This window comes from Melitaea cinxia, chromosome 7 (assembly GCF_905220565.1).
Source record: "Melitaea cinxia chromosome 7, ilMelCinx1.1, whole genome shotgun sequence".
Taxonomy (NCBI): domain Eukaryota; kingdom Metazoa; phylum Arthropoda; class Insecta; order Lepidoptera; family Nymphalidae; genus Melitaea; species Melitaea cinxia.
In genome coordinates, this window is record NC_059400.1 from 425,650 (window position 1) to 453,644 (window position 27,995).

At 38.4% G+C, this 27,995-nt stretch overlaps 2 protein-coding genes across 2 annotated transcripts; one reads left to right on the forward strand and one right to left on the reverse strand.

Moving 5' to 3' along the window:
- The first annotated feature begins 6,286 nt into the window (after positions 1 to 6,286).
- Positions 6,287 to 9,928, forward strand: LOC123655147 (NKAP family protein CG6066). Its single transcript, XM_045590984.1, has 5 exons — positions 6,287 to 6,804; positions 7,069 to 7,210; positions 7,421 to 7,644; positions 8,468 to 8,735; positions 9,225 to 9,928. Exons 1-5 carry the CDS (start codon positions 6,456 to 6,458, stop codon positions 9,397 to 9,399), a joined length of 1,158 nt encoding a protein of 385 aa, XP_045446940.1. The 5' UTR covers positions 6,287 to 6,455; the 3' UTR covers positions 9,400 to 9,928.
- A 5,157-nt stretch (positions 9,929 to 15,085) lies between these two features.
- LOC123655062 (GA-binding protein subunit beta-1) lies at positions 15,086 to 27,976 on the reverse strand. The gene is made up of 8 exons (XM_045590900.1): positions 27,914 to 27,976; positions 26,757 to 26,948; positions 26,289 to 26,387; positions 25,418 to 25,509; positions 24,372 to 24,594; positions 18,962 to 19,094; positions 16,476 to 16,816; positions 15,086 to 15,238 (listed from the first exon to the last, which is right to left on the reverse strand). Exons 1-8 carry the CDS (start codon positions 27,974 to 27,976, stop codon positions 15,086 to 15,088), a joined length of 1,296 nt encoding a protein of 431 aa, XP_045446856.1.
- Between the last annotated feature and the right edge of the window lie 19 nt (positions 27,977 to 27,995).

Genomic DNA, 27,995 nt, shown 5'->3' on the forward strand with positions numbered 1-27,995 from the left:
TGCTGTTCCCATTAAGCAACGATATTATCGGATGTCTCCTGAGAAACAACGAATTCTTTCGGAGGAGGTTGATAAGATGCTTGAGTTGGATGTCATCGAACCCTGTCAGAGTGAGTGGAGTTCTCCGGTACTTTTGGTTCCTAAGGGAAAGGATACGGGTAGCTATCGGTTATGTTTGGATAGTCGGAAACTGAATGCGGTAACCAAAAAGGATGCATATAGTTTGCCTTATATATCAGAAATTTTAGATAATCTTAGGGATGCTCATTATTTGTCAACAATCGATTTTTGTAGTGCCTTTTTTCAAACTCAGATTCAGGAATCGGATAGGGATAAAACGGCTTTTTATATTCCGTCACGTGGTACATTCAGGTTTAAACGTATGGCGTTTGGTTTAACTAACGCACCTGCCACTCAACAGAGATTAGTAGATAAGTTGTTTGGAAACCGTTTCGGGGTTAAAGTTTGTTGTTATGTTGATGATTTAATAATTGCAACCGCGGATTTTAATGAACATGTTTCTATTTTATTACAAATATTGGAAATTTTAAAAGAATGTAATCTTACTATTAATTTTGATAAATGTCGTTTTTTTAGGAGTCAGTTGAAATATTTGGGGTATGTAATCGATAAACACGGGTTGCGTACGGACCCGGATAAGGTTTCTGCAATAGTTAATTTTCCCACTCCAACCAATGTTAAGGGTGTAAAACGTTTTTTAGGGACAGCGTCGTGGTATCGTCGTTTTATTAAGGATTTCAGTTCTTTGGCGGCACCGTTAAATAAATTAACTTCTACTCGTAAGGGTGCACCTCCATTTAAATGGACGGAGGAGGCGGATTGTTCTTTTAGAAAGCTTAAGGAGTGTTTGGTCTCTGCTCCTGTTCTCAGGTGTCCTAATTATAACGAACCTTTTGAAGTTCACACGGATGCGAGTGGTTATGGGATTGGTGCGATGCTCTCTCAGACCTTTGAAGGGAAAGAACATCCTGTTGCATATATGAGTAGGTCACTTACCAAGCCGGAACAAAATTATGGTATTACGGAACGAGAAACATTGGCGGTTTTGGCAGCGGTCGAACATTGGCGTTGTTATCTTGATAATGGTAAAAAATTTACAGTTTACACGGATCATAGTGCCCTTAAGTGGTTTTTATCATTGTCAAACCCGTCGGGGCGTTTGGCTCGGTGGAGTACTAGGTTATCAGAGTTTAACTTCGATATTAAACATCGTAAGGGTTGTGATAATGTCATTCCTGACGCGTTGAGTCGTTCGGTTCCCGTGAGTAGTATATTTTCAATTTCAAATTATAAAGGTAATGATAAATGGTTTCTTAATATTTTCAATGGCTGCGCTAATGAGCCAGCATCGTTTCAAAATTATTGTATTAAAAATGATAAATTATTTAGATTGTCTAAAAATAAAAATTATTTAACATCGGAGTTTGATTGGAAGGAGGTGATTCCTATGGAATATCGTTCGGAAATAATATCAATTAATCATGATGTTCCCACTGCTGGTCATTTGGGTATGTTTAAAACTCTTAAAAGATTAAATTTAAAGTACTTTTGGCCGAAAATGTATAAAGATGTTTTAAATTATGTCAATAATTGTTCTAAGTGTCTAGAATATAAAGCTCAAAATCATTTGACATTAGGTGTCATGGGTCGTCCTAAGAATTGTGTCCGTCCTTGGCAGGTTATTTCAATTGACATTATGGGTCCATTGCCTATTAGTAGAAAACAAAATAATTATATATTGGTTGTAACTTGTTGTTTTTCAAAATTTTGTTTAATTTTCCCTATGAAGCGCGCAACTTCCAAAGTAATAATTAAGTTAATTGAGGATAATGTTTTCTTAGTTCATGGTATTCCACAGTCGGTAATATTGGATAATGGTACGCAATTCATTAGTAATGAGTGTATCAAATTTTTTAAAAGTTACAATGTTCCTAATGTTCATTTTACTCCACGTTATACTCCACAGGTTAATCCGGTCGAGAGATATAATCGTACTATTTTAACTTGTATTGCATCCTTTGTCGATGAGGATCATAGATCGTGGGATAGGTACTTACCTCAAATTCAATTTGCAATTAACAGCGCGGTAAATGAAACTACGGGTTTCACTCCGTCCTTTTTAGTTTTCGGTAGGGAGTTAGTGTCGTGTGGTTCGCATTATTTGGACTCTGATAGTATAGAAAATATGATTTTTACTCCTCGTGACAGTTATGCGGAGAACTTAGGTCAGTTGGCGAGTATTTTCGATAAAGTTCAATTTCGGTTGTATGCCGCTCATTTAAAAAATACTTCAAGTTATAATTTGCGTCGTAGGACTGCGGAATTTAATGTTGGTGATCTTGTTTATAAGAAAACTTACTTCTTGAGTGATAAAGATAAATACTTTTCTAAGAAATTAGCGCCTAAATTTATCAAATGTCGAATTGTTGGTAAAAGATCTCCTCTTGTATACGTATTACAGGATATGAATGGTAAAGATCTTGGGGTCTGGCATATTAAAGATTTGAAGTTAACAGGAAGTTCTGGTAGTAAGGGTAATTGATATTGTGTTTTCTTTTTGTTTTAAATCTATATTACGTATTCCATTTTTGAGACGGGTGATGATCTCATTTTTTTTTTATTTTGTGCTTATACAAGTACATGACTTATGATAGTTGTGTGTTGGGTACGTCTCTAATGTACTTTTGGTGTTTATTTTTGTTGAGTTATTCCACTGAGCAATAACTTAATTTGTGTGTGTTGGGTGCATCTCTAACGTATCTACTCACTCATATCATTTTGTTTAAAGCCTACGCCATAAGTTGTTGTTGTTGTGTTACAACTTAACTCTGGAACGGGTGGCGATTCCACATATTATTTTATTCTATTGAATATATATTCGATTCTAATTGTGTTATGCACATTCTAAAGCCTACATCGGGAATACGGTATTAAATATGGATTAAAAAGAAAAAAAAATTGTTAAATTAAAAATTTTAAGTAGCTGCTGAGTGGTGCTCATTTATAGACCGTCACTCTGAGTGTCAGAGCGTTAATTGTCTAGGTCGGTTAACGCACGTTGATAGTTGAATTTCAGGATGTTGTATGTTAGTGACGTATGTTTGGGTCGTAAGACAGTGTTGCAGTGAATTCAAAATTATATGTGGTGTTTTTGTAATTCGATTATCTCTTATGATTAATCTATCAAATTTTTTTTTTCTCTTAGTTTGGAGTTAAATTTTATAATCCCTTCATGAGCTTACCAGATTCTCTCCTTACATTAGTTTTTTTTTTAGAATTTTGCCAGAGATGCAAAATTCTTCTCTGTCGGGGGGGGTATTGTAGCATATATTTTTAATAGCGCCTGGTTTCGTTCCTGCTGATGTGTAGTGGCACGGTTATGCATTAGCGTTGCTATTTACTTTCTCTAGGCGACTGATTTAATTTTTTTTGGAATACCCTCGTATCGTATTACGTTGCGGTTCACCTTAGGGGGTAGTTGTGTCGCGACACACTGGGTTTGCTGTATATAAGGCTCAGGACGTGTGTTGCGGGGCTCTTTGCTCTTTTCTCTTTTCTTTTTTGGGTTGGATTCTCTCGCCGTCTCAAGATCTGAGTGCAGTTTATTGTGGGTGAGTCATTGTAGTTTCTTATGGTATAAGCTTTGCTTTAGTGAAGTTGGTTTTGTGTGTTTTGAAAAAGAAGATCAAGATTCTGTAGGATTTTTTTTACTCTCTCTCTTGTGTCTCGTGTTAGGAGTTGTGGGTGACTCTCTAACCCAGCAAACAATTTTTTAACACGTAGCAAAGTATGTATTATCGCTATTTGTCGACTGTTATGGCTATTTTTTAGACTTTACGTAGAAATAAAATACAGTATGTATAAATACAAATATTACAACCAGACTCATGCTGAAATCGCACCTAAGACCCGTGAACTGCGCTAAAAGAGGTTGTCAATATCTCTAAAGCAATACATGCTAGGAGCACCTACTACATGTTTGTAATACGTTGAATATTCGACATAAAAAGCATGATTGAGATGATTGCGGAGTGAAAAAAGAGATAAGTAAATACATTTGTCGAATTCAAATTATTTTGAAAATATTCATATGTGATTATATTACTAGTTGATTCTCGAACGTTTGCTTTTTCGAGCGTTCATGGAATTTAAGCTTTCATTTAAAGTATCCCATCCCATTACCGTTACTAACTTGAAATATTTTCACGAAACAAGCAATAATTAATTCGAGGAAAAAATCCGGAAAACGCCAAAAAATTATAATATTGAAATACATAGTTCTAAGTTAATCCAGTTAAATTCCGTTTGTGTACAGTATGAATACAGTTCTTAGAAAAAAAAAAATCACACATGCCATTTTATTCAATAGGCAACATTCAATTTACATATAATCTGATTGATCAATAAATTGATTGATTGGTTTAATGCAGGACTTAGTATAAACGTTAGCAATTACCATTATAAAATACCGGTTAATAAGCGTAATTCTTTTCGATACCATTTATACCTTAAAATTCTTAACGATAATAATAAATTATGTAACGGAAACGTTTTTTAACCTCAAATTTTACCGGTAAAACACCGATATCGTTACCTCTGATGTCACTAAATAACGATATTTTTACCTTTGACGTTACCACTCCGTGCGAAAAGTGTTAGTGCTCCCGCAGATATACAATTGTAAGTTGGCCAACTAAATCGCAGAGTATACTAATAGGTATAGTGACATATGCTAGCCCGCTCATCTTCTCCAACTAAAAATTGTCCAACTAATTAATTGGATACCGATCGCATCAGAATCGAAATTCACTTCCGATCGACGTACAATTAAAAAGTTGTCCAACTGTTCGTTAGCACGGTTACCTTATACAGGCTTGCTGACTATCCAACTAAGTTGGTCAGTCGCACGGCAAGATAGAAGACGACTACACGCGTGCGTGTGATTTCCCTACGCCCGGGTCTTCGTCGACGCGTACGACGTCTGCGTCCCGATCAGTTGTTGCAAACGAAAAAGTAGAAGAACTTATAGATGAACCTTAATTTTAAAAAAATAGCATGTTTTAGAAATAAAAAAAGGACATGGGTTTCAAAAGGCCGTGGATGTATATTAATTATATATAAAAAAAAATACTTTCTTCAACGGCTATAGCGAGTCGGAAAGGTGTGTCCTGTTTGATTATTGTTGGCCCAATTAGATATACGAGCTCTACAAAAGACGAAATACTCATTCTGTAGTATGAAAAAAATTTATCTGGATAACATCTGAGTTTAGGATGCAATGTATGATGCTTCCCATATCCTAATCTATTACATAATATAGGGTCCACCCAAAATTTTCTCTTTTGTTTTTTTTTTTTTTTTGTTTATGTCACTAGGTCGGCAAACAGCGTACGGCTCACCTGATGGTAAGCGATTACCGTAGCTTATAGACACCTGCAACACCAAAAGCATCGCAAGCGCGTTGCCGACCCAATCCCCAATCCCCCCAGGAGCTCTGGTCACCTTACTCACCAACAGGAACACAATACTGCTTGAAAACAGTATTATTTTGCTGTGATCTTCTGTAAGGTCGAGGTACTACCCCAGTCGAGCTGCTCCATATTTTAAGCAGGAAATTCCTGCTGTGCCCTACCTCAGTTAAAAAAAGTTTTCGTCTTCTTTCTATTATTAGAGCAATTAGAGCGTTTTTTTTCCGCATTTTCACGCATACACACCGCGCTAGCAACAATGTCACTGCTCAAATCGAATAGTCTGCGGCTAATCAACCAAAAAAATAAAGTTGATCAACTAAATTGTAAACGTACGCAATTTAGTTGTTCGGTAGTCGGCCAACTTATAATTGTATGTGTGCGGGAGCACTTAAACTTGACGCGCGGGAATCCCCGCGTGGTATGACAAAGTGGGGATTAATAAGAGCGGCCACAACGAGTGGTTTTAGCGTTATGCGATCGAATAAGCATTAATAAAAGTTGTTACGAACTTTAATGTACGTTCAACGTACCCTTAATTCAAACATCAATACTTATAGGGTCTAGCCTAATGGCGAGCTTATAAATATAATGTCCGAGTGACTCTGGTTCAATAGTCATTTTATAATTTTATTAATTATTATTGAAATTCATAAAATTATATAAAATATGTAATACAAGATACTAAAAAAGTATACGACTGTGTCAATTTTGTTAATATTGACGTTACCAAGGCCTAAGTAAAGAACGATTGATTCATATATAATCTGTTTATGAAAACAAGAACCAACGTCTTCCTGTCACAACTCTGAACTCACTGGTGATATTGTCATTTCCATGTTTAATATTGGAACATTTGTACATAGTTTATATTTTAGATTCATTTTCACCAACACATTAAATGAGTTACATTATTTATGAATGTGAAATAACTAGTATTATATAATAAGGACCTAGGATCTAGAAATGGGAGGCGAGCGCGAAAGGAGTAGACATCGTAGTGTAGATCGACACCGAAGTCGTAGTAGAGAGAAAAACAGGAGTCGTGATCGTGAGAAGAGAGGTCGGAGCAGAGACCGTATAAGAGACCACAGCAACGATCGACGTAGAAATGGCAGCAGGGAAAGGAAACACAGCGTCGAACGACATACGGGCAATAAACGTAGGAGTAGCAGTAGCGAGGATAATAAGGACAGGGAGCGAAGGAATCGTCACAGAGATGATAGGGATTTCTCTAGAGATCGTGAAAAAACACAAAATCGTGACCGCGGTCACAGTTCCTATAAAGAATTCAGTGGTGGAGGCTTAGGTGGAGGTATGATTTGTATTTACTGCTTCAGTTGGTATTAATAATGTTTCTTAAAAATTTTACAAATATGAAGTCAAAAATAGACTATATATATATTTAAAAACAACAGTCGTGATTTCGAAACAATACATCAAGAGAAAAAACTAGGAGCATATAAAAATTTTATTTTAAATTTGGTTTAACTATCTTGACAAAATCTCTAACTCAGTGTATTGTAAATTTTTTATTTTATGTAGATCTTATTAATAAAGAATTAAAATATTATTTAAGGGTTAGGTAGCGGCGGCCCTGCTCCACGAGGCCGGTATAAACCACAAGAGGAAGAATTCCTCGATGCAAGAAGAGAGGAGAGGGAAAGAATAGGTGAAGTTGGAGTATCTTCAGTGTGGGGAAAATCACCAACTAGGCCTGAGTGAGTTTTACAGCACTTATTTATTGCTTATATTTGTATTTAATTGGACAATCTTGTAATATTGGTAAATTAAATAAAGTGAAATATGCAAAATTAAATGAAACCTTAATCAATTTTTGGTGTTTTTTTTTTCATTATAATGTTGTTTTTATTCATAAAAACTCATTTATAGTTAACCCTGCCGATATTTCATACTTACAATCCTTTCAGTTCTGAAGAAGAGGAACAAGAAAAAGTCTCTGAGAGCAACAAAGAAAAGAAAAAGAGTAAAAAATCAAAAGACAAAGACGCCACAAAGGAGAAACTCAAAAAGTTAAAGAAAAAGCTTAAGAAAGTAAAGAAGGCTAGGAAAAAGGCTAAAAAGAAAAAATCTAAAAGTTCTAGCAGTGACAGCAGTTCAAGCAGTGAGGAAGAAATTTGGGTTGAAAAAGGAAGTAAGTGTTGTTTGAATGATAATCTTTTAGCAAACCTAAATTATGATGTATGTGTAACAAGGATATTGGATTATTTTTTATGATGATGAGGTTATAAATAACTGTAAAATTACATCTTTAAAAGTTTTCAGCACACTTTTTAGTAGACTAGGTTTCTAACATAATTTAAATGCTAGAGCGCCGACACGGTACGTCGGAGACGCGGATTCGAACCCCGCTGGAGCGGTCAATTTTTGATATGATATTCAAAAATGTTTAGAATTCCTAATGTGGGTAACACAAAAATAAAATCTTAGATATTAAAAATAGCACGGTGTCGTCTCCTGTCAAAGATTTTCATTGTAATATGAAACTTTGAATAGTTACGGGTTTCTGTAAAGAGCTCACTATAGACGGCGCCACGGTTCGCTTAAACCGTAATTTAAAATTATCATATCGAAAATTTCGCTCGAGCGGGTGTATCGTTCCATAGCTTAATTGGCTAGAGCGCCGACACGGTACGTCGGAGACGCGGGTTCGAACCCCGCTGGAGCGGTCAATTTTTGATATGATATTCAAAAATGTTTATAATTTAAATGTTTCGTTTTCTGCCTTTAAAATGTAGCCTATGTCACTCAATGATAATGTTGCATTTCATCATGGGTTCTTGAATTTTACAACAATGCAAATAATTGACTTTAAAACTGCTTGGTAAATTTTTGTTTGTGTTCTTTAATTTGTAAACATTTGTATTACATTTTTTTTAATTTTCAAATTATGAATTATTATTAAGTTATAAAACATACAATGAATATTTTTTAACTTATACTGTTACGTTTTACAGAAGAACACGATATCGAAGCAATAACCAAATCATCAAAATCAAAGAAACAAGATGAAGAGCTGGCATCAGAGGCGTACGGTCCAGTCCCACGCACTGGCCCAGCATTAGGACATAAAGATTTTGGTCGAGCGTTGTTACCAGGAGAGGGGGCCGCTATGGCTGCCTATGTGGCTGAAGGAAAACGTATTCCAAGAAGAGGTGAAATAGGTCTGACGTCAGATGAAATAGCAGCGTATGAATCTGTAGGATATGTTATGAGCGGAAGCAGGTATTGTGGATTTTCTTTTGCTGTTATAAAAGAAAAATTAAATTTTAAGAATCTAGAATGACCGTATTGTTCTCTTTATGTCTTTATAATGACGTTACTTTTCTCCTATAAGGTTTTAAAAAGTTATATGATGCATTATTTATTATTTAAATATTATGTCTTGATTTTAAATGTATTATTATCAGTTATTTGGAGCAATCAATATTTTCCATTTAAGTATAATTTTATCAAAGTACAAATTATATTTGTAAAATTTTTAAATATTTTATTTTAATAATTAATAAATATAAATAAATACATTGAATTATGAAAGAAGTTCTACACAAAAGCAGTCTTGTTCAGTAAAATGTGTTGCTTACAAAAATTTTTTCATAGCATTGGCCATAATAACAATCATGAATGCAAATGGCCATAATAATTTGTATATGTTAGGGTACATAAATTTAGCCACAACTAAACACCAATACTAATCATTTATTCAACTTCCAGGCACCGACGTATGGAGGCTGTACGTATACGTAAGGAAAACCAGATTTATTCAGCGGACGAGAAGAGAGCCTTAGCTGCTTTCAGTAAAGAGGAGAGAGCCAAACGAGAAAATGCTATACTTGCACAGTTCAGAGATGTTTTGCAAGCACGGTCACAACGCAGAGATTCCACTTAATTGATTATTTCAGAGATATATTGTGTCTTTCAGTCAATCAGATGCTTGAATATATAAACAATTACTGCAAAAATCAAGATAATCACAAACAAAATATTGATCTACATGTAAAAGGCGTAGTAAAAAGGAGATCTTGATAAAAACTAGGTCATACATGGTCATTAATGAAGTAATTAATCGACAGATATATTCCTATCTACATTTATTGATGATTAAATGTTCTATCCCAAAGGACAAATTTCAGCTACGTTTTGATAAGGACCATAATAGACATACATTTACATGAAATCTGCTGTTATATATTTATTAACATAACAGTGCACATATTAAAGACTTGAATCCAATTCAATTCAAATGAAGTGGAGTGAATAATGTAAAAAACAACAAAAATGGATGGAGAATGATAGTGTGTTCTACAACTAATTGTCGCCAATTGAAAAACAAATCGAAGCTTGTAAGATAAAAAAAAAGAATAGAATTAGTTTAACTAAACAAAATAAAGATATTTTTAAATTAAACAATTTATTCATATTAAACTGTTTTATTTTACATAACATGTATTTTTAATATTTTAAAGTCGTAAAATTTTAAATAACAGTTAACAGAATGAACTTAAAATAGCATTTGCACCAACTGGGCCATGATATGTTATGTACATTATTTTTAATTAATCAAAAATCAATTGATACAAGGCACGGAGGTAGAGAGTAGAGCCCGTAGCAGAAAGAAGTAGAGAAAATAAGTAGTAAATGCCCCAAAGGTATAGAATTATTGTAATTATCCCGCTGTAGGAGTGAGTTAAACACAATTTAATTAAGTAATTATCAAAATATAAATTACATTATAATATAATATAATATATAATATAATTTAAAATGTATAATATATTTTACATTTTAAAAATTTGTGTGAGTAAAAAAAAGGTTACAAAACCCTTCATAGTTGAATGACCTCGCATTTGGTTTGTTTGCGTTTGGTATCTCGGCTCGTTGAACACACTATAGCAAGTATTACCCCTAGTCTCTAGCCACCATTATTTAAGGTTAAACAAAATATTTAAATTGATATACACATAATGTAATCAATATTTAGATCTTAGAATTTAAGAGTTATAAATCTATATACAGTACAAAAGTAAAAAATTGCAACACGTTTTTCGATGTTGACTAAATCACAGGATTGGTTTCACGCATTGCCAGTACCTTCAGGTTTCAAGGCTTTGAAGTAGAAGTTTTAAAAGTTGCCAAGTTTTTAATGACTTTTTAGAACTTGGTATAATCCAAAATGTTTAAATGTTAAGTAATTAACATAGGTTGTGATTTAGTTTAAGTACACAAACATTTTGACAGATTTCTTAATTATTAAGTGTTTAGATTTTTACACAAATGGTATATAATTGAAACCAAAACTATTCATACTAATACTTTGTGCTACTTTATAGTTTGTCTTCTTGGCAACTTCTAAAGAATGTACAACACATACACATACATGTCTCACTGATAAACTATTACTGGCATGCCAGTTATTTAGCTCTACCTAGATATGATTTACCACGATTGTCATCAATTACCAGCATTAGTATATCAGTGAGACTAGCGGTGACTGAACTAACATTTTAATTAATTACATAGTAATCATATTCCTTAATAGATTTTTGGACATGTTATTTTACATCCCAATATTAATAGTTTTTTATTTACAACGCATTACACTGAAAATAACAATTTTACCGTTTATTGCAAATCACAAGTTTACAGGTTTATTCATTTATATTAACAATTAAAATAATCATACGTTCAAAACGTACGTTAAGATATAACTATCGTTTACCGAAAATCAAACCTCGACAATGTTTGTGTGAGTCTGATGCCTATGCTGTATGTATGGAAATTAAAAGGTAATGGTATATTACAGGTCATCGGGTGATATTTAAATTTAGATAAACACTGGTTTAATTCGAGTTATACGCAATTTTACGTTCCACAATTATGGCTTTAGTAATCAAAGAATAAGGTTTTATTATAATATTTTTTACATTACATTTTAGAAAAAAACTAAATAAAATATATACACATACTTGCAAAAACACTATAGAACTAAATTTAGATTGTGTTTTATTTTCTAAGTGAATAAAATATTCAATAATGTGCGTTTTCCTAATAAACTTATTTTAAGAGAGCTCTGTCTTTACTTAGGTTTATTCTTTGCCGAGTCAAGGTCAAAAACCACTATACAAAGTAGATTAGACAAGTCCTAGGTAAACTAACCAAGTCTAGGACATTTGTAAATGAAAGAGATTTACTGTATTAATGTAAATTGTTATACATTAATTCTTGCATTTATCACTTACATGATTTTGTTTTATATCTGGCAAGTTCTTAAATAATTCTTAAGCTTCTTAAATTTGATTATTTAATAAATGTCAATATCATAAATCTCAATAAATTTTAATAATATTTATTATAGTCATAATAAATAACTGTTGTAATCACTACACTAAGTGTCATGATCATGACAAATTTGTGTATAAATTAAACATTTGTTTGCGGTGTTCTTTAGGTCATAATATATCACTTGAGTTATAGACGATTGTACAGATTTTACAGACGATTTTATAATTATATTACACAGATGGTTGTATAGATAATACACAAATTACTGTGTTGTGTCTCATCCGAGTGCTGGTGTTTGTTTGTTCGGTTCTTCATCAAGGATGCGATAGCAAACTTTAGTCGCCATCTGTTCGCAGCTATAATTTTTCCCGTCTGTACTTAAACATTGTACATTTATCTTTTATTTTATAAATTGGATTAACCATGTCAACTATCACAGACGTTAGTTATTTGAGGCTGGCACTATCACACGGTATGTGAGAATTAAAATGTTCACTATAACGCTTGTAATAACTAAGTATATTCATGTAATATTTACATATACCCTATGTATTTAATTTGAATATAAATGTTACAATTTAGCTGGCTGCTGGTGATTGCGTAACGAGAGCGTTACGAAAACTTCGATCAGGCGAGGCGAACGGAATGATAGATAGAGGTGCGAGGACACATTGATTATCATTTGACGATTGATGTAAAATAAAAACTATATATATTTTTTTTATGTCACTAGGTCGGCAAACAAGCGTACGGCTCACCTGATGGTAAGCGATTTACGTAGCTTATAGACATCTGAAACACCAGAAGCATCGCAAGCGCGTTACCGACCCAATCCCCAATCCCCCCAGGAGCTCCGGTCACCTTACTCACCAACAGGAACACAATACTGCTTGAAAACAGTATTATTTAGCTGTGATCTTCTGTAAGGTCGAGGTACTACCCCAGTCGGGCTGCTCCATATTTTGAGCAGCAAATTTCTGCTGTGCCCTACCTCAGTTAACCTAATTTAATACTCGTGTTATTATAGGTAATACTGTTATAGCAGTATTTAAATAAATATACATAGAAATATATATTCGTATATAAATGGATACATATTGTGCACTCGGGGCATGAGACCGAGGGGGTGCCCTCACAATCAAGACACACACAACACACTACGCCAATGGCCTAGTTGAAAATGCCCTGCCAGTGTATGAGGTAAGCGCGCAGGTCAGCGCGGCCCCTCCAGGCGCGCGAGGCGGGCGCGGCAGGCGCGCAGCTCGGCCGCCATGGTGGCCAGCGCGGCGCGCGCGGCCGCCAGCTGCGAGCGGAGAGATCTCTCCGAGCTCTCCGCGCCCTCCGCGCTCTCCGCACTCTCCGCACACTCCGCACTCTCCGGCTCCGTCTGTCGAACGTTGTGTCATATTGTTATCGGTACTCGTGTCTACTTTTTATTTGACTTTGGACAGTGGTGACACTTAACAAAAAGTAAATTTGCTTTTTCTAAAAATTCTTGTCTACAAGATTAATATTATTTTTATTTGTTTATAATAATCGTTAAGTTATTTTAATGTATCCAAAGTTATTTGAATTGTCATCATTGTTTTAACTGGTTTCCATGTTCAAGATTTTATTAATCGTTATATTATCAATGAATGCCTATAATTTGAGCAGCAATTACTTATGAAACAAATATATGTGTATACAGTAATACCCCGGACTTACGCGATAGGTGGGACTGAGCGCTATCCGCGTAAATCGAATTCGCGTAAGTCGGGGTACAGTTTTGCGGGGTATTTTTCGTAATTGATCTGACTGTCGATTCCCAAAAAACACAAAATCGTAACTTATGTACCTACGCGCCGATTCCGCACTACACGTCTGTGCCTGTTGTAAACTGAACGAATAATAATGCGGGTGGGGGGAGTCAAACAAAAAACGAATAGACGAGAAAATTAAATCGCGTAACTCCGAATTCGCGTAAGTCGGGGTATTACTGTAATTGGATAATTTTACTGTATGCTCTGTTAGAAACCATTGTGTAAATAAATAAAGTTTAATATATTTGAGACATGCAGTGTTTATGTTATGTGCATGTTAGGATTTTGTGTATTACCTGTATAGTTGTCCCAGTCGTGTCCATACTCTCGCTCGGAACTTCTTGTGCGACAGACTGGAACAATAGTTATTTCGAATTATACACAACCATAGCTTTCGTGATTAATTACATTTATGTAATTTTTTATTTTCATATTGACTTTTACTAACTATAAACTTCTGCGATATGTAATATATAAGGTACATAAAAAAATAAAAAAAAGGAAAAAGATATTATTAATCTGTATCTGTAAATTAAAAGTAGTTATAAGGTTTCTTTAAAGATATTATAAAAATGAAGGGTTTGTTTCTTTGATTGAATGCGCTAATCTGAGGAACAACTATATGAATCAAATTATTTTTATATTATGTTATTATATATATCCATTTGGCGAAGGCTATAGGCTATATATTTTAGTAAGTTTTCTCCTCAAATTGACGCTAGTGAAATCACGGGGTATAGCACGTTACATTACATTTTGCAGTACAAACAATCATAGAGGTAGTAGTGAGTACCTAATAGATTGACCTCGATGATACTTTTGTTTAGACCCTTGTCTCTTGTAACCCTTGTCTAGACTCCTTTTATTGATGTCGGTTAAAAACGTACATTTGTTTTGTATACAACTAGGTGGTCGGCAATCAAGCGTACGAGTCACCTGATGGTAAGCGATTGCCGTACCTTATAGACACCAGCAATACAACAAGCATCGCAAGCCCGTTGCCGACACTACCCCAGTCCCCCCAGCAGCTCGGTCACCTTACTCACCACAGGTTATTTAGTTGTGATCGTCAAAATAGAGTGGCCCCTCCACTGACAGTAGTGAGCGGTGACGTCACGTGGTCAGGAGGGTGTAAGATACAATCGGCGGTTGTAACGTTCCTGATGTTGCAGGTGTTCAACTAGTGTTGTGTTTCTGCAGTACAAATCGGAGATAGGGTTATCAATGCGCTTGCAATGTTCCTGATCATCGCATCGTTTACAAGCTACGGTATCCGCTTACCATCAGACTATCCTTGTTTGCTATCTTTTAGGCTTTTATATATAAAAAACGAGTGTACTTTAGACCACAAGACTGAAGTAAAACTTCTTTTACTCCATCTAAATTATATCTCCCTCTCAACTTCCGTTCGTCTCGCCCGATCACACTTTTCGTAACGCTCTCGTCACGTATTCACCGGCACACTCCAAATTAAGCGTGCGTAAAGAAGTTTCATAAAGGTACATGGTGGTCGGTACTGACGGTGGTGAGTGGTGAGGCCACGTCGGTGGTGGGTGCGAGCAGTCGCTGCAGGTTGACTTTGTTGAGCACTAGCTTGAGCGCCGGCCGCTTGGACACGCCCCCCGCCGATACTAGCTTCACCTGCTGGAATTATTTTGTTACATTTTTATTTATTTATTATTTATTTTATACTTTATTGAACACCACAAATATATTACAAACAAAGCATAAAGATAGTTACAGACAGTGAAGTACAATGGGCGGACTTATGGCTATTTAGCCATTTCTTCCAGACAACCCATACATAGAAAGGAAACTTATTATATAAATTGGGTAGGTGGTGTAGATGTATAATAAACTTACATACAAATGTCTACATTCAAATACTTATAATAAAAAAAAAGAATTTACTACTACTTACTTACACTACACTTACTACTTACTTATACTTACTTACTATACACAAAGATTAACAAATCTTATTGAATAATAATCTCTTTGACGCTAGCTGTGCGTCTGTTAGAAAGTTGATTAGCGAGTCATTCTTTATCTATCTTTAATTTTGTTGGTATTGTGATAACAACATTATTATAGATACATTGTGTAACGCCACACCATATTGCCTAGCCGAGCCTTATGACGCCACGCCATAGCCAAACGAAGCCAAGCCAAGCCAAGCCAAAGCCAAAGCCATACAGTTCGATAACGATCTTCTGGTTGTGAGTGACAATACGTTCAACCGCCAAATAAAGAGGGTATAAATGCCCCGATTGTTGATTTATGTGATTATTCTTGTGTTCGCATTCAAATAAGTAGAAACGCTGCCAGTTTGTATAAGTGATTATTAATAAAGTAATAGTTGTATAAAGTGCTTAAGTGTTTGTTATACCTCTGCGTTTTAATTGATATATCTTAGAGATAAAATGTGATATGTGGTTAGTGATGTATTTCTGTGGTAGTTTCTGTTTCCATATGTGGGGAACTATTATTAGCTTTATGTCTCTACGTAAATTTTGTATTTGTGAAAGTATTTTAGCTGTTGTTCCTCCTCAAAATTAAATAAGTAATGATAACATGTACTGCACAATTTCAAATATACTAAGCAAATTAGCACCTTACTGCTTTCTGCTCTTGAAGTTGTGGTTTCGATTATCGTCTAGATTCTGGGCGTAGCATAACTTATATATCTTTATGTATGTATTATTTATATGTACATTTATCAAGTAACAAATGTAACAGTTAGTGTGCTATCATAGGAACAAACAACCACACGAGTGTGTTACATAATTTCCAAATTAATATCTCTGTTTCCAGTAACAGAATACGCAATTTTGTAAGCAATCATTTCAAAACACACACAAATTAAAAAATACTGAATTACCTGCAAATCACTCGGATGTATAACTTTCTTCAGTGGTTGAGATTTACTGAGCGTCACAACTTTGATATTTCGTCCGGGACGCACCGCGCGTACTGTAGAAGTATTCACACCGCGAACAATACCTACATTACCTAAACTACCCACACTGCCTACACTACCCACCCTGCCAATACTTCCCCCACTACCCACACTCCCCACGCTCTTCGTACTAATGTCCATCGTGGTAGCTTCACTGACACTTGCGTTGGCCGTAGATGAGGCAAGTGTATTACTTAAAACGATTTGAGGTTCTGTTTTAGCACTGCCATGACCACTTTCTTTTAGCATCAGCTTGCCGGCATCTATAAAGAGAATATAGTATTATGATGCGATATGATTCAGCCTGTAATGTACTACTACTGTGCATAGGATTCTTTCTCCGTGTAGAAGGATTGGAGCTTAATCCACCATGCTGTTCAACTGCGGGTTGACAGATATATTTTCTACTATGAGTAACAATTGCTAACAGGTGTATATGATAATAATCGAGATCGAAAGCTTGGTAAAGCTTTAGATTAGGAAAAACCGAATTTCAGGACCGTGGGGGGAAGGGGGGGGGACGCTACCCCTGGTACCACTGTCACACCTCAGAACCCCATGGTTATGGAGATATCCATGGTTAAAGTTTTGAGGTTAGAAGAAGAATTTCGTAGCTTTCACACGTTATTTTCGCATTTCACACGTGTTTTTTCCAATTAATTTACCACCTTTAAAGTTAGAGGAACGCTTGGCTCCGGCGCTGCGGGAAGTGCAGCCCTTCCGCCCTTGCGTGCGAAAGCACGCTCACTCATGCTCCGTTCCGCAATTCAAATCCTCCTCCAAAAAAATCCTCCTCTACGCATTCGTTCGCGCGCTTTCGCACGGCGGGCGAGGGCTGCCCTCCCTCCGCGCCTTCGCGGCACAAAAAAAACACTCTAGGGGTAGGACAGACCAAGACCACGTGGACAGTGGGGTGCTCCAATTCGGTTTTGGGTATTTTTCGAATTTCTAAACCTATATTCTAGCACGCAATGTTACTAATTTTATTAAAATATTATGTCTGACGCGTTATTTTGTTTAAAAGTGTCGATTTGTCACACAATGTAAACAGTACGAGCTCAAAGGTATTATAATAGCTTTAAATTCTTCTTCTAACCTCAAAACTTTAACCATGGATATCTCCATAACCATGGGGTTTTGAGGTGTGACAGTGTTACCTTGTATAGATTCCCCTACACCCTCCACCCTCCACACCCAAAAACCCCATAATTCGGTTTTTCTAATTCGGTTTTTCCTAGTCTAGATCTTAGCCGAAAGCTTAACGTGCTCTCCGAGGCACGGTGTTCACAAGGCCAGACATCTAACCCGGAACGAGATATTTGTACAAGTATAAGTATCTATCCCGAGCGGAAATCGAATCCGTAAGTCACCGGTGTTTAGGTACTTATACGACACACGCACCACTCCACTAGAAGGGTTGCTGATCAAGTTTATGTAAGCATACGACGACCGCTCTGCTGTAATGGTGCGTGTGCCGCGTCGCCCCGCTCCCCTGCGATTCCCGCTCGGAGCGGATACTTGTGTGTATACAAACGTCCGCAGTGCGGTACCGGAGAGCACGACGGTGCGGCCGCTGCGCAGCGCGGAGAGCACGGTGCAGCCGCGGTCGGCGGGCAGCAGCGTGATGTGAGTGCGGTGTGTGCGGTGTGTGCGTACCGGAGAGCACGACGGTGCGGCCGCTGCGCAGCGCGGAGAGCACGGTGCAGCCGCGGTCGGCGGGCAGCAGCGTGATGTGAGTGCGGTGTGTGCGGTGTGTGCGTACCGGAGAGCACGACGGTGCGGCCGCTGCGCAGCGCGGAGAGCACGGTGCAGCCGCGGTCGGCGGGCAGCAGCGTGATGTGAGTGCGGTGTGTGCGGTGTGTGCGTACCGGAGAGCACGACGGTGCGGCCGCTGCGCAGCGCGGAGAGCACGGTGCAGCCGCGGTCGGCGGGCAGCAGCGTGATGTGAGTGCGGTGTGTGCGGTGTGTGCGTACCGGAGAGCACGACGGTGCGGCCGCTGCGCAGCGCGGAGAGCACGGTGCAGCCGCGGTCGGCGGGCAGCAGCGTGATGTGAGTGCGGTGTGTGCGGTGTGTGCGTACCGGAGAGCACGACGGTGCGGCCGCTGCGCAGCGCGGAGAGCACGGTGCAGCCGCGGTCGGCGGGCAGCAGCGTGATGTGAGGGCGGTGTGTGCGGTGTGTGCGTACCGGAGAGCACGACGGTGCGGCCGCTGCGCAGCGCGGAGAGCACGGTGCAGCCGCGGTCGGCGGGCAGCAGCGTGATGTGAGTGCGGTGTGTGCGGTGTGTGCGGTGTGTGCGGTACCGGAGAGCACGACGGTGCGGCCGCTGCGCAGCGCGGAGAGCACGGTGCAGCCGCGGTCGGCGGGCAGCAGCGTGATGTGAGTGCGGTGTGTGCGGTGTGTGCGTACCGGAGAGCACGACGGTGCGGCCGCTGCGCAGCGCGGAGAGCACGGTGCAGCCGCGGTCGGCGGGCAGCAGCGTGATGCCGTGCGCGCGCAGCAGCGCCGCCGCCTCGCCCTCCGCGACCGCCGCACTCGCCGCCTGCGGGCCGCTCGCTCGGTTACTGCTACGGCAGTGGCGCCCGGGGTGTTGCTTTACATATCTAATACACACACGCACACACACACACGCATAAACACACAGACAGACAGACAGACAACAGACACACGAACACACAGACAGATAGAAGGACAGACACACGAACACACAGACAGACAGAAAGACAGACACACGAACACAGACAGACAGACAGACACTCGAACACACAGACAGACAGAAAGACAGACACACGAACACACAGACAGACAGACAGACACTCGAACACACAGACAGACACACGAACAGACAGACAGACACACGAACACACAGACAGACAGAAAGACAGACACACGAACACACAGACAGACAGACAGACAGACACTCGAACACACAGACAGACACACGAACAGACAGACAGACACTCGAACACACAGACAGACACACGAACAGACAGACAGACACACGAACACACCGACAGACAGACGGACAGACAGACAGACACACGAACAGACAGACAGACACACGAACACACAGACAGACAGACACACGAACACACAGACAGACAGAAAGACAGACACACGAACAGACAGACAGACACACGAACACACAGACAGACAGACACACGAACACACAGACAGACAGAAAGACAGACACACGAACACACAGACAGGCAGACACACACTCGAACAGACAGACAGACAGACACACGAACACACAGACAGACAGACAGACACACGAACACACAGACAGGCAGACACACGAACACGCAGACAGACAGACGGACAGACAGACAGACACACGAACAGACAGACAGACACACGAACACACAGACAGACAGACAGACACACGAACACAGACAGACAGACAGACAGACACTCGAACACACAGACAGACACACGAACAGACAGACAGACACACGAACACACAGACAGACAGACACACGAACACACAGACAGAGAGAAAGACAGACACACGAACACACAGACAGACAGACAGACAGACAGACAGACAGACACTCGAACACACAGACAGACAGACACTCGAACACACAGACAGACACACGAACAGACAGACAGACACACGAACACACAGACAGACAGACAGACACACGAACAGACAGACAGACGCACGAACACGCAGACAGACAGACGGACAGACAGACAGACACACGAACAGACAGACAGACACACGAACACAGACAGACACACGAACACACAGACAGACAGAAAGACAGACACACGAACACACAGACAGACAGACACTCGAACACACAGACAGACACACGAACAGACAGACAGACACACGAACACACAGACAGACAGACACACGAACACACAGACAGACAGACGGACAGACAGACAGACACACGAACAGACAGACAGGCACACGAACACAGACAGACACACGAACACGCAGACAGACAGACGGACAGACAGACAGACAGACGGACAGACAGACAGACAGACGGACAGACAGACAGACACACGAACAGACAGACAGACACACGAACACAGACAGACACACGAACACACAGACAGACAGAAAGACAGACACACGAACACACAGACAGACAGACACTCGAACACACAGACAGACACACGAACAGACAGACAGACACACGAACACACAGACAGACAGACACTCGAACACACAGACAGACACACGAACAGACAGACAGACACACGAACACACAGACAGACAGACACACGAACACACAGACAGACAGACACACGAACACACAGACAGACAGACACACGAACACACAGACAGACAGAAAGACAGACACACGAACACAGACAGACACACGAACACAGACAGACACACGAACACAGACAGACACACGAACACACAGACGGACAGATACACAGACACACGAACACACAGACAGACAGACGGACAGACGGACAGACAGACAGAAGGACAGACAGACAGAGGGACAGAGGGACAGACAGACAGACAGACAGACGGACACACAGACAGGACGGACGGACGGACGGACGGACGGACGGACGGACGGACGGACGGACGGACGGACGGACGGACGGACGGACGGACGGACGGACGGACGGACGGACGGACGGACGGACGGACGGACGGACGGACGGACGGACGGACGGACGGACGGACGGACGGACGGACGGACGGACGGACGGACGGACACACACACGAATAGACAGACAGACACACGAACAGACAGACAGACACACGAACAGACAGACAGACACACGAACAGACAGACACACACGAACAGACAGACAGACACACACACACACGCACGCAGACACACACACACACGCAGGCAGACACACACTCACGCAGGCAGACACACACACACGCAGACACACACACGCACTCAGACACACACACGCACTCAGACACACACACGCACTCAGACACACACACGCACTCAGACACACACACGCACACAGACACACACATGCACACAGACACACACACGCACGCAGGCACACACACACGCTCGCACGCACGCACGTACGCACGCAGACACACACACGCTCGCACGCACGCACACACGCGCGCACAGACACACACACAAGCAGGTGTGTATATACACATACACGTGGTAGGGAATAGTAAAAAACTAAACAAATATGGCACGTTTTCCACGTAAATGTTAATTTTCAAGTTTTATAATATAATATTAGCTCTTTTTTTATACCATTAAATTAATAATAATTTATTTCTAACGACATAAGTTGTTGTTACATGTAATCAAGGTATACTGGCTTCTTCAACACAGTACTACTAGTGCAGGAGTCAGGATAATCTTAATTATTGTATGTATTATGATTGTTACCAATAAAGATTATTATTATCTGACTGGATGTCTACCGCTAAATAAAAATGATTAATAATTAAGAAAGTTTACCTCAGTTTTCGATTCTATAATTATAGTTTTTTCAGGTTGCGTCCGGAATTTTGCCTCAGGTTTGACGTCTTGAATTTCTGTAAGAGTATACTTTGAATTAATTACTTAATCTATCAATTTCGTTGATAATCAAATCCTTCAAGCAATGTTATATAGCATTAGTAATAATAGTTGTATTTACTTTGAATAGTTTCAAATTCTCTGTCTGCTTTATGTTTTTCTTCTACCAATTGATCTGAAATACAGAATTAGAAAATTAAATTGATAATTTTTTTTTATAGAGATTGTGTTCAAATAGGCTAGTTTGAAATTTCACAATTAGGTTTAGTGGCATTAACATGTTCTGAAACTATAGTATTTGTTTGATTCGTTCGGTACACTGATACTATTAAATTAATATCCAGTTGCTATATTCAGAAAACGTTTTGGTAGTAACGCAAACGAACTGATGAATCTAACACATGTTTGACTTAAAACCCAACGGTTTACAAACGAAATGAACTGTTTCTTAAAAAAAAACACAAGTGAAGTAAAACTTCTTTACTTGCCCCTACAGTAAATATAAACTAAAAAACAAACACCAAACATAACTCTCTCTCTCTTTTTCTTTCTATCTTCACTAACTTATATCTCCCTCTCAACTTCCGTTCGCTATGTATGTATTATTTTTAGGTAAAGCTTTAGATTAAGAACCATCGAATTTCGGTATTTTGGGGGCAATAGGGGGAGGCAGGTTGGGGACGCTACCCCCGACACCACTGCCACACTTCGAAACCCCATGGTTATGGAGATATCCATGGTTAAAGTTTTGAGATAAGAGGAAGAATTTCGCAGCTTTCACACGTTATTTTCACATTTCACAAGCATTTTTTTCACATTTCACACATTATTTACACATTTCACATTTCATGCGTTATTTTCACAAGTTATTTTCGAACAGGAGTATGTAAAAACGATATCGACTCCCAAGATCAACAACGATACAACTTACGTTACTCATGCTCCGTTCCGCAGCTTTCACGTGTTATTTTCACATTTCGCACGTTATTTTCACATTTCACACGTCAATTTAACGTTTTCACGTGGTTTTTTAACAAACGATACAACTAATGTTTAACGACTGAGAGATAGATGCTTAAAAAAAAATGGCGCGCCACTTCATTTCGCTTCAAAGCAAAGTAAGCATAAATTCATTGTTTTTGTCTAAATAACTGTAAAAGGCAATGGTCTAAGCCAATACAGCCTTATTTCATGTTATGTTTTTTACTTAAATATATATATTTTTTACTTATTTTCTGTTATATACGAAGAATATTCAATATTTCAGTTCATTTTAAATAATTGTTAGTGAATATATAACAATAAATAAGTAAAAATAAAAATATATTGAAGTGAAAAACATGACGAATTAAATTTTAAAAAAATTAACCCATCTTATGTAAGCTCAAAATGACAATGACAAAATGAAACAGGAGTACCTGTCCGAAAATAACTTATTAAAGTTGCGAAACGGAACATAAGTGGCACTTCCCGCAGCGCCGGAGCTAAGGTGGAGTCAGACGCGGAGCTCGATAGTATTATAATAGCTTTAAATTCTTCCTCTAATCTCAAAACTTTAAACATGGATATCTCCATAACCATTGGTTTCCGAATGATGGCAGTGTTACCTAGTGTAGCTAATTCTCCACCTTCCGCCCTTCACCCACTGTGGCGACATCTATCGCGCGAAATATAAACGATTACAAACTACGTAATTAGAGAAAACTGACGTATGCTACATCACGCTATCAGAGTTTTCAAAGTGATTAAGTATATATACAAGATCCCGCCAACAACCGTCGGGGCGTAAGCCCACCAGACATAACACCCGTCTGGTTGGAGGATTCTCCCTTTGCGATGGCGAACGAGGAACTGAACATCTTGTTCCTCATACTTCTCCAAACCCACCAAAACCCCATAATTCGATGGTTCTTAATCTAAAGTATAGCCTATTTTTATGTATATTTATCTCAAAAATTAAAACTAATGTGCTTTAGATCACACGGGTGAAGTAAAACTGCATAATAGGCCTGCAGCGTGTCTTTTGTCCGTCAAGCGCGCGTAAAGAAGTTTTATTTATTTATTTGTTATTTATTTATTTATTTATGCATTAACAAAAACTTAGAACTAACATTACAGTTACCCAATGCGTTAGTTAAGTTTATCACAACAATAAATATAACAAACAATTTAAACAATTCAATAAAAAAACAAAATAATCAAAAAATATAAAATAATCAATAAATAATCACACTTAAAAAATTCATAAAATTCATAAAAAAACAAACATAATAATAATACAAATTAGTACATTTATATTAATAAAATTAAAATCAATGTCAAAGTTGTACTCCGACATAGGTAGCGGCCCAGATAGAACAGCGAGGAGCCTCACCGGCCTCGTCCAGCAGCGCCAGCACGTCGCGGCGCGCGCGGCGCGCGGCCAGGCAGCGCGGCGTCTTGCGGAACTTGCAGCGCGCGCGCACGTCGGCGCCGCGCCGCAGCAGCTCGCGCGCCGCGCCCGCGTGCCCGCGCACCGCCGCCCAGTGCAGCGGCGTCATGCGCAGCATGTCGCTGCAACAGCGGCGGGTGAGCGCGGCGGGCGGGTAGTGTGGGTAGTCAGGGCTGCCAGATGGGGCGATTTGTCGCGAATCGGGCGATTTTTTTCATGGATACGCTCCTTTTTTTAAGTTTGGGCGACACGTTGCAAATTAGACTCTTTTTAATCCTCAGCGTCGGCAACAAGTTAAAAGTACAAAAACCGTTACAAAAAATATTGTTTTTTTTTTTTTAATGTCCCAATAAGCTTCCTTTAATTTTGAAATTGAGTCAGTATATTTTATCTGTATCTTTTATTTTATCTTTTGTGTCTTGGAACATCATGTAAGTTAATAATATTTTAAATAAATAATTTTTAATTTCGAGTCTGTTATGATAGACTTTCATAAAAAACTGACAGACAGATCCTAGTGTATATTCAAACTTTCATTGAGCGACTGCTAAGAATATTTTGCGACTTTCCATCATAGATGGGGCGACTTAAATCAAAACTTTCTGGCAAGCCTGTAGGTAGTGTAAGTAGTGCAGGTAAAGCAGGCAGCGTAGGTAGTGCAGGTAGTGTAGGTAGAGCAGGCAGTGTAGGTAGTGCGGGTAGTGTAGGTATGTTTTTTTAATATATATAAAGATATATCCACAGGCTTATAATGCCCGTGCTTTTGTTAATCCAATTTTTATTTTTGTCAGTAATCGTTACTTGGTACGTACTACAGCTTACATTATGAAAACCAATCTATCTTATTGTCCCTATTGCAGACGTGAGTCCACCGACCAAAACTACGCTAACTTAATTGATATTTTACATAGTGTAGATATGTTAGACGTATAGAGATAAACTCACCGGCAGTCAACAGCGGCGCCGTGGTCCAGCAACAGCGCCACGACACGCGCGTGCCCCGCGTGCGCCGCTAAGTGTAGAGCCGTGCGCTCCACCTGCATGCATAAGAAGCCGGATTATAAAAATTTGTATAATTTAAGTAACATAATTATGTATTTATGTTATAAAGCTGAGTTTGTTTGTTTGTTTGTTTGAACGCGCTAATCAAGCGCTGCATCAAATTGAAAAGATTTTTTTTTTGTGTTGAATAGTCCACTGACTGAAGAAGGCTATAATTAATAATATTTTAGAAATTTGGGTATTTTATACACAATCGGGATCTAATTTATGGGGATTTCCGCGACTTTCACACGTTATTTTCATAATATTCTAATAAAAATTAGTAAGATTGTGTGCTAGAATATAGGTATAGAAATTCGAAAAATACCAAAAACCGAATCGGAGCACCCCACTGTCCACGTGGTCTTGGTCTGCCCTACCCCTAAAGTGTTCTTTAGAAGCCGGAGGCGCAGAGAGAGGGCAGCCCTCGCCCGCCGTGCAAAAGCGCGTGAACGAATGCGTAGAGGAGCGGCTGAGCACCCCAAACCTCATAAATTAGATCCCGATAGTCTAACATTTTATTTATTAGATATATTATAGAAATTTATTTATTTTATAACTGCAAACTGAACACTAACTTTTTTGTTAAATTCCATGCCGATGAAGTCGATGAAGATGATGTGAAAGGAAAAGTTGTTTACTAGTGTTTACTCATTGGAATGCTATGATAGCTTTTTTTTGTCTCTATTGGGAGTTCGCTCTTTTGTGGAAGCTCGAGGCTGTAGCTCTGGATGCCCTAAATCCACACCCTATCAGATCAAGCAACAACCCTGACCTTAGTACGAGAGTCCCTACTGACTCCAGCTCGTAACAGCACAGCACAAGTTTCTACATGGTTGTTAGCAGCAGCGAGGTGCAGTGGCGACGTGCCCAGCTACAAGATATAATATTTTCATATTATTATTAGATCTTTTTTTAAGTTAACTATTAAGTTTAAGAAAAAATAAAAAATGTTAGATTGTTTTAATATATTAAGTAATATTAAAATTATTACAAGTATAAATTGGTTTTTCTCAAGGAAAAAAAGCAACTTCAATAACATAGTCCAAGTCAATTAAATATGCACTGTTGGTATAACTCAAACATAAAAAGTTTGATAGAGAACTTCTTCCTTTGTTTGAAGTTGGTTAACAAAATATTAAGTTACATATTGTAGACTTTAATAACTGAACCAAACTTATTCAATTAATCCTTTTCACCCATAGTTTTCATCAACAATAAATTTTTAAATACAACAAGGCACCCAGTCTGTAGTAAACGGAGCTCCTTTAGCCATAAGATCCAGTACTGCAGCAGTGTCTCCGGCTCTGGCAGCTAATAACAACCGGCGACCAAGCTCCACACCGCCCGCCTGCATTCGGGCCCCCGATATGGTTGCCACATTTCCAGACCCGCTGACATTGTTTTGTGACGAAGCTGCTACTATGGTCTCTGTCTGAAGTATATATTACACATATTTACATATTTTTATGGATTCAAAGTTAGTAATATAGTTCGAATTGAGAATCAAACCAGATTTTTAATTTTAATGAGTTAAAACCTGGCATTTAACCCTTGCTGGTAACTTTTAGAAATGAGGCTGTGAATTTGTGCTCTGTTTACGAAAGTCATTTGGATTTTAATTGAAAACCATCCCCTGTTACCATTTTCAATAAAAAATTTAATATAATTTTTATTATATATATTATATATTTTATTTTATAATTTTTTTTTTATTAAACAAAATAAAATCATCTTTTAAATTAGTCTTATTATTTGTTTATATATATTTATAAATTCATTAAAAAAAATACTTCTTCTTCTTTGGCTTTAGCACCCTTGCGGAATTGCCAGTATCAAGAGTAGATGCTTCAATGTTCGGTGAGTGTCTGTTGTTGAGTTAGGACATTGAAAGACTGACTTTGCTATTTATCAATAATTGTGGAAGTACAAGTTAAATAAAAAGAAAAAAGTTTTTTTTTTACTGATATTGAAAGAAACTGTTGCTCTACCTAAAACAAAACACTTATACAAACCTACCTACCTAACTACTACTAACCTACCTAAAACAAAATACTTAGTTCAGTAAAGATTCAAATGATTTATAGTTGACTTAGTCAAGGAATATTTTGATTTTAATGTTATAAAAACACAGTAAATTTGAAGCACATGATTTACAAGTAATTTTTTTTCTTACCACGTTATGGAAAACTACTTCTTTTATTTTATTAACATTATATACACACCTACGAGTAGGAGGATGAGTAAGAAAATAATGTTTCAATGTATGCAAACATTTTAAAATAGAACTTCAAAATCTTACACAATGAAAAACTAAGGAAATTAAACTTAAATGTTGTCATTGAAATTAAACTGAGGCTTTTGCCTTGACCTCGTTGAATTTTGTACAAATATACTTACAGATATAATTTGAGGTGATGATAAGCGGACAATAACGTCTTCGCCGCAGATATCTGTTGTCATGTTTAAACATCTACAAAAT

Coding starts and splice junctions, on each gene's coding strand:
- LOC123655147 (XM_045590984.1), top strand. CDS start 6,456: ATGGGAGGCGAGCGCGAAAGGAGTAGACATCGTAGTGTAGATCGACAC. Junction 6,805..7,068: donor TGGTGGAGGCTTAGGTGGAG/GTATGATTTGTA, acceptor ATATTATTTAAG/GGTTAGGTAGCGGCGGCCCT. Junction 7,645..8,467: donor AATTTGGGTTGAAAAAGGAA/GTAAGTGTTGTT, acceptor TACGTTTTACAG/AAGAACACGATATCGAAGCA.
- LOC123655062 (XM_045590900.1), bottom strand. CDS start 27,976: ATGACAACAGATATCTGCGGCGAAGACGTTATTGTCCGCTTATCATCA. Junction 26,388..26,756: donor CTCCGTTTACTACAGACTGG/GTGCCTTGTTGT, acceptor TATATCTTGTAG/CTGGGCACGTCGCCACTGCA. Junction 15,239..16,475: donor TACATCCGAGTGATTTGCAG/GTAATTCAGTAT, acceptor AAATAATTCCAG/CAGGTGAAGCTAGTATCGGC.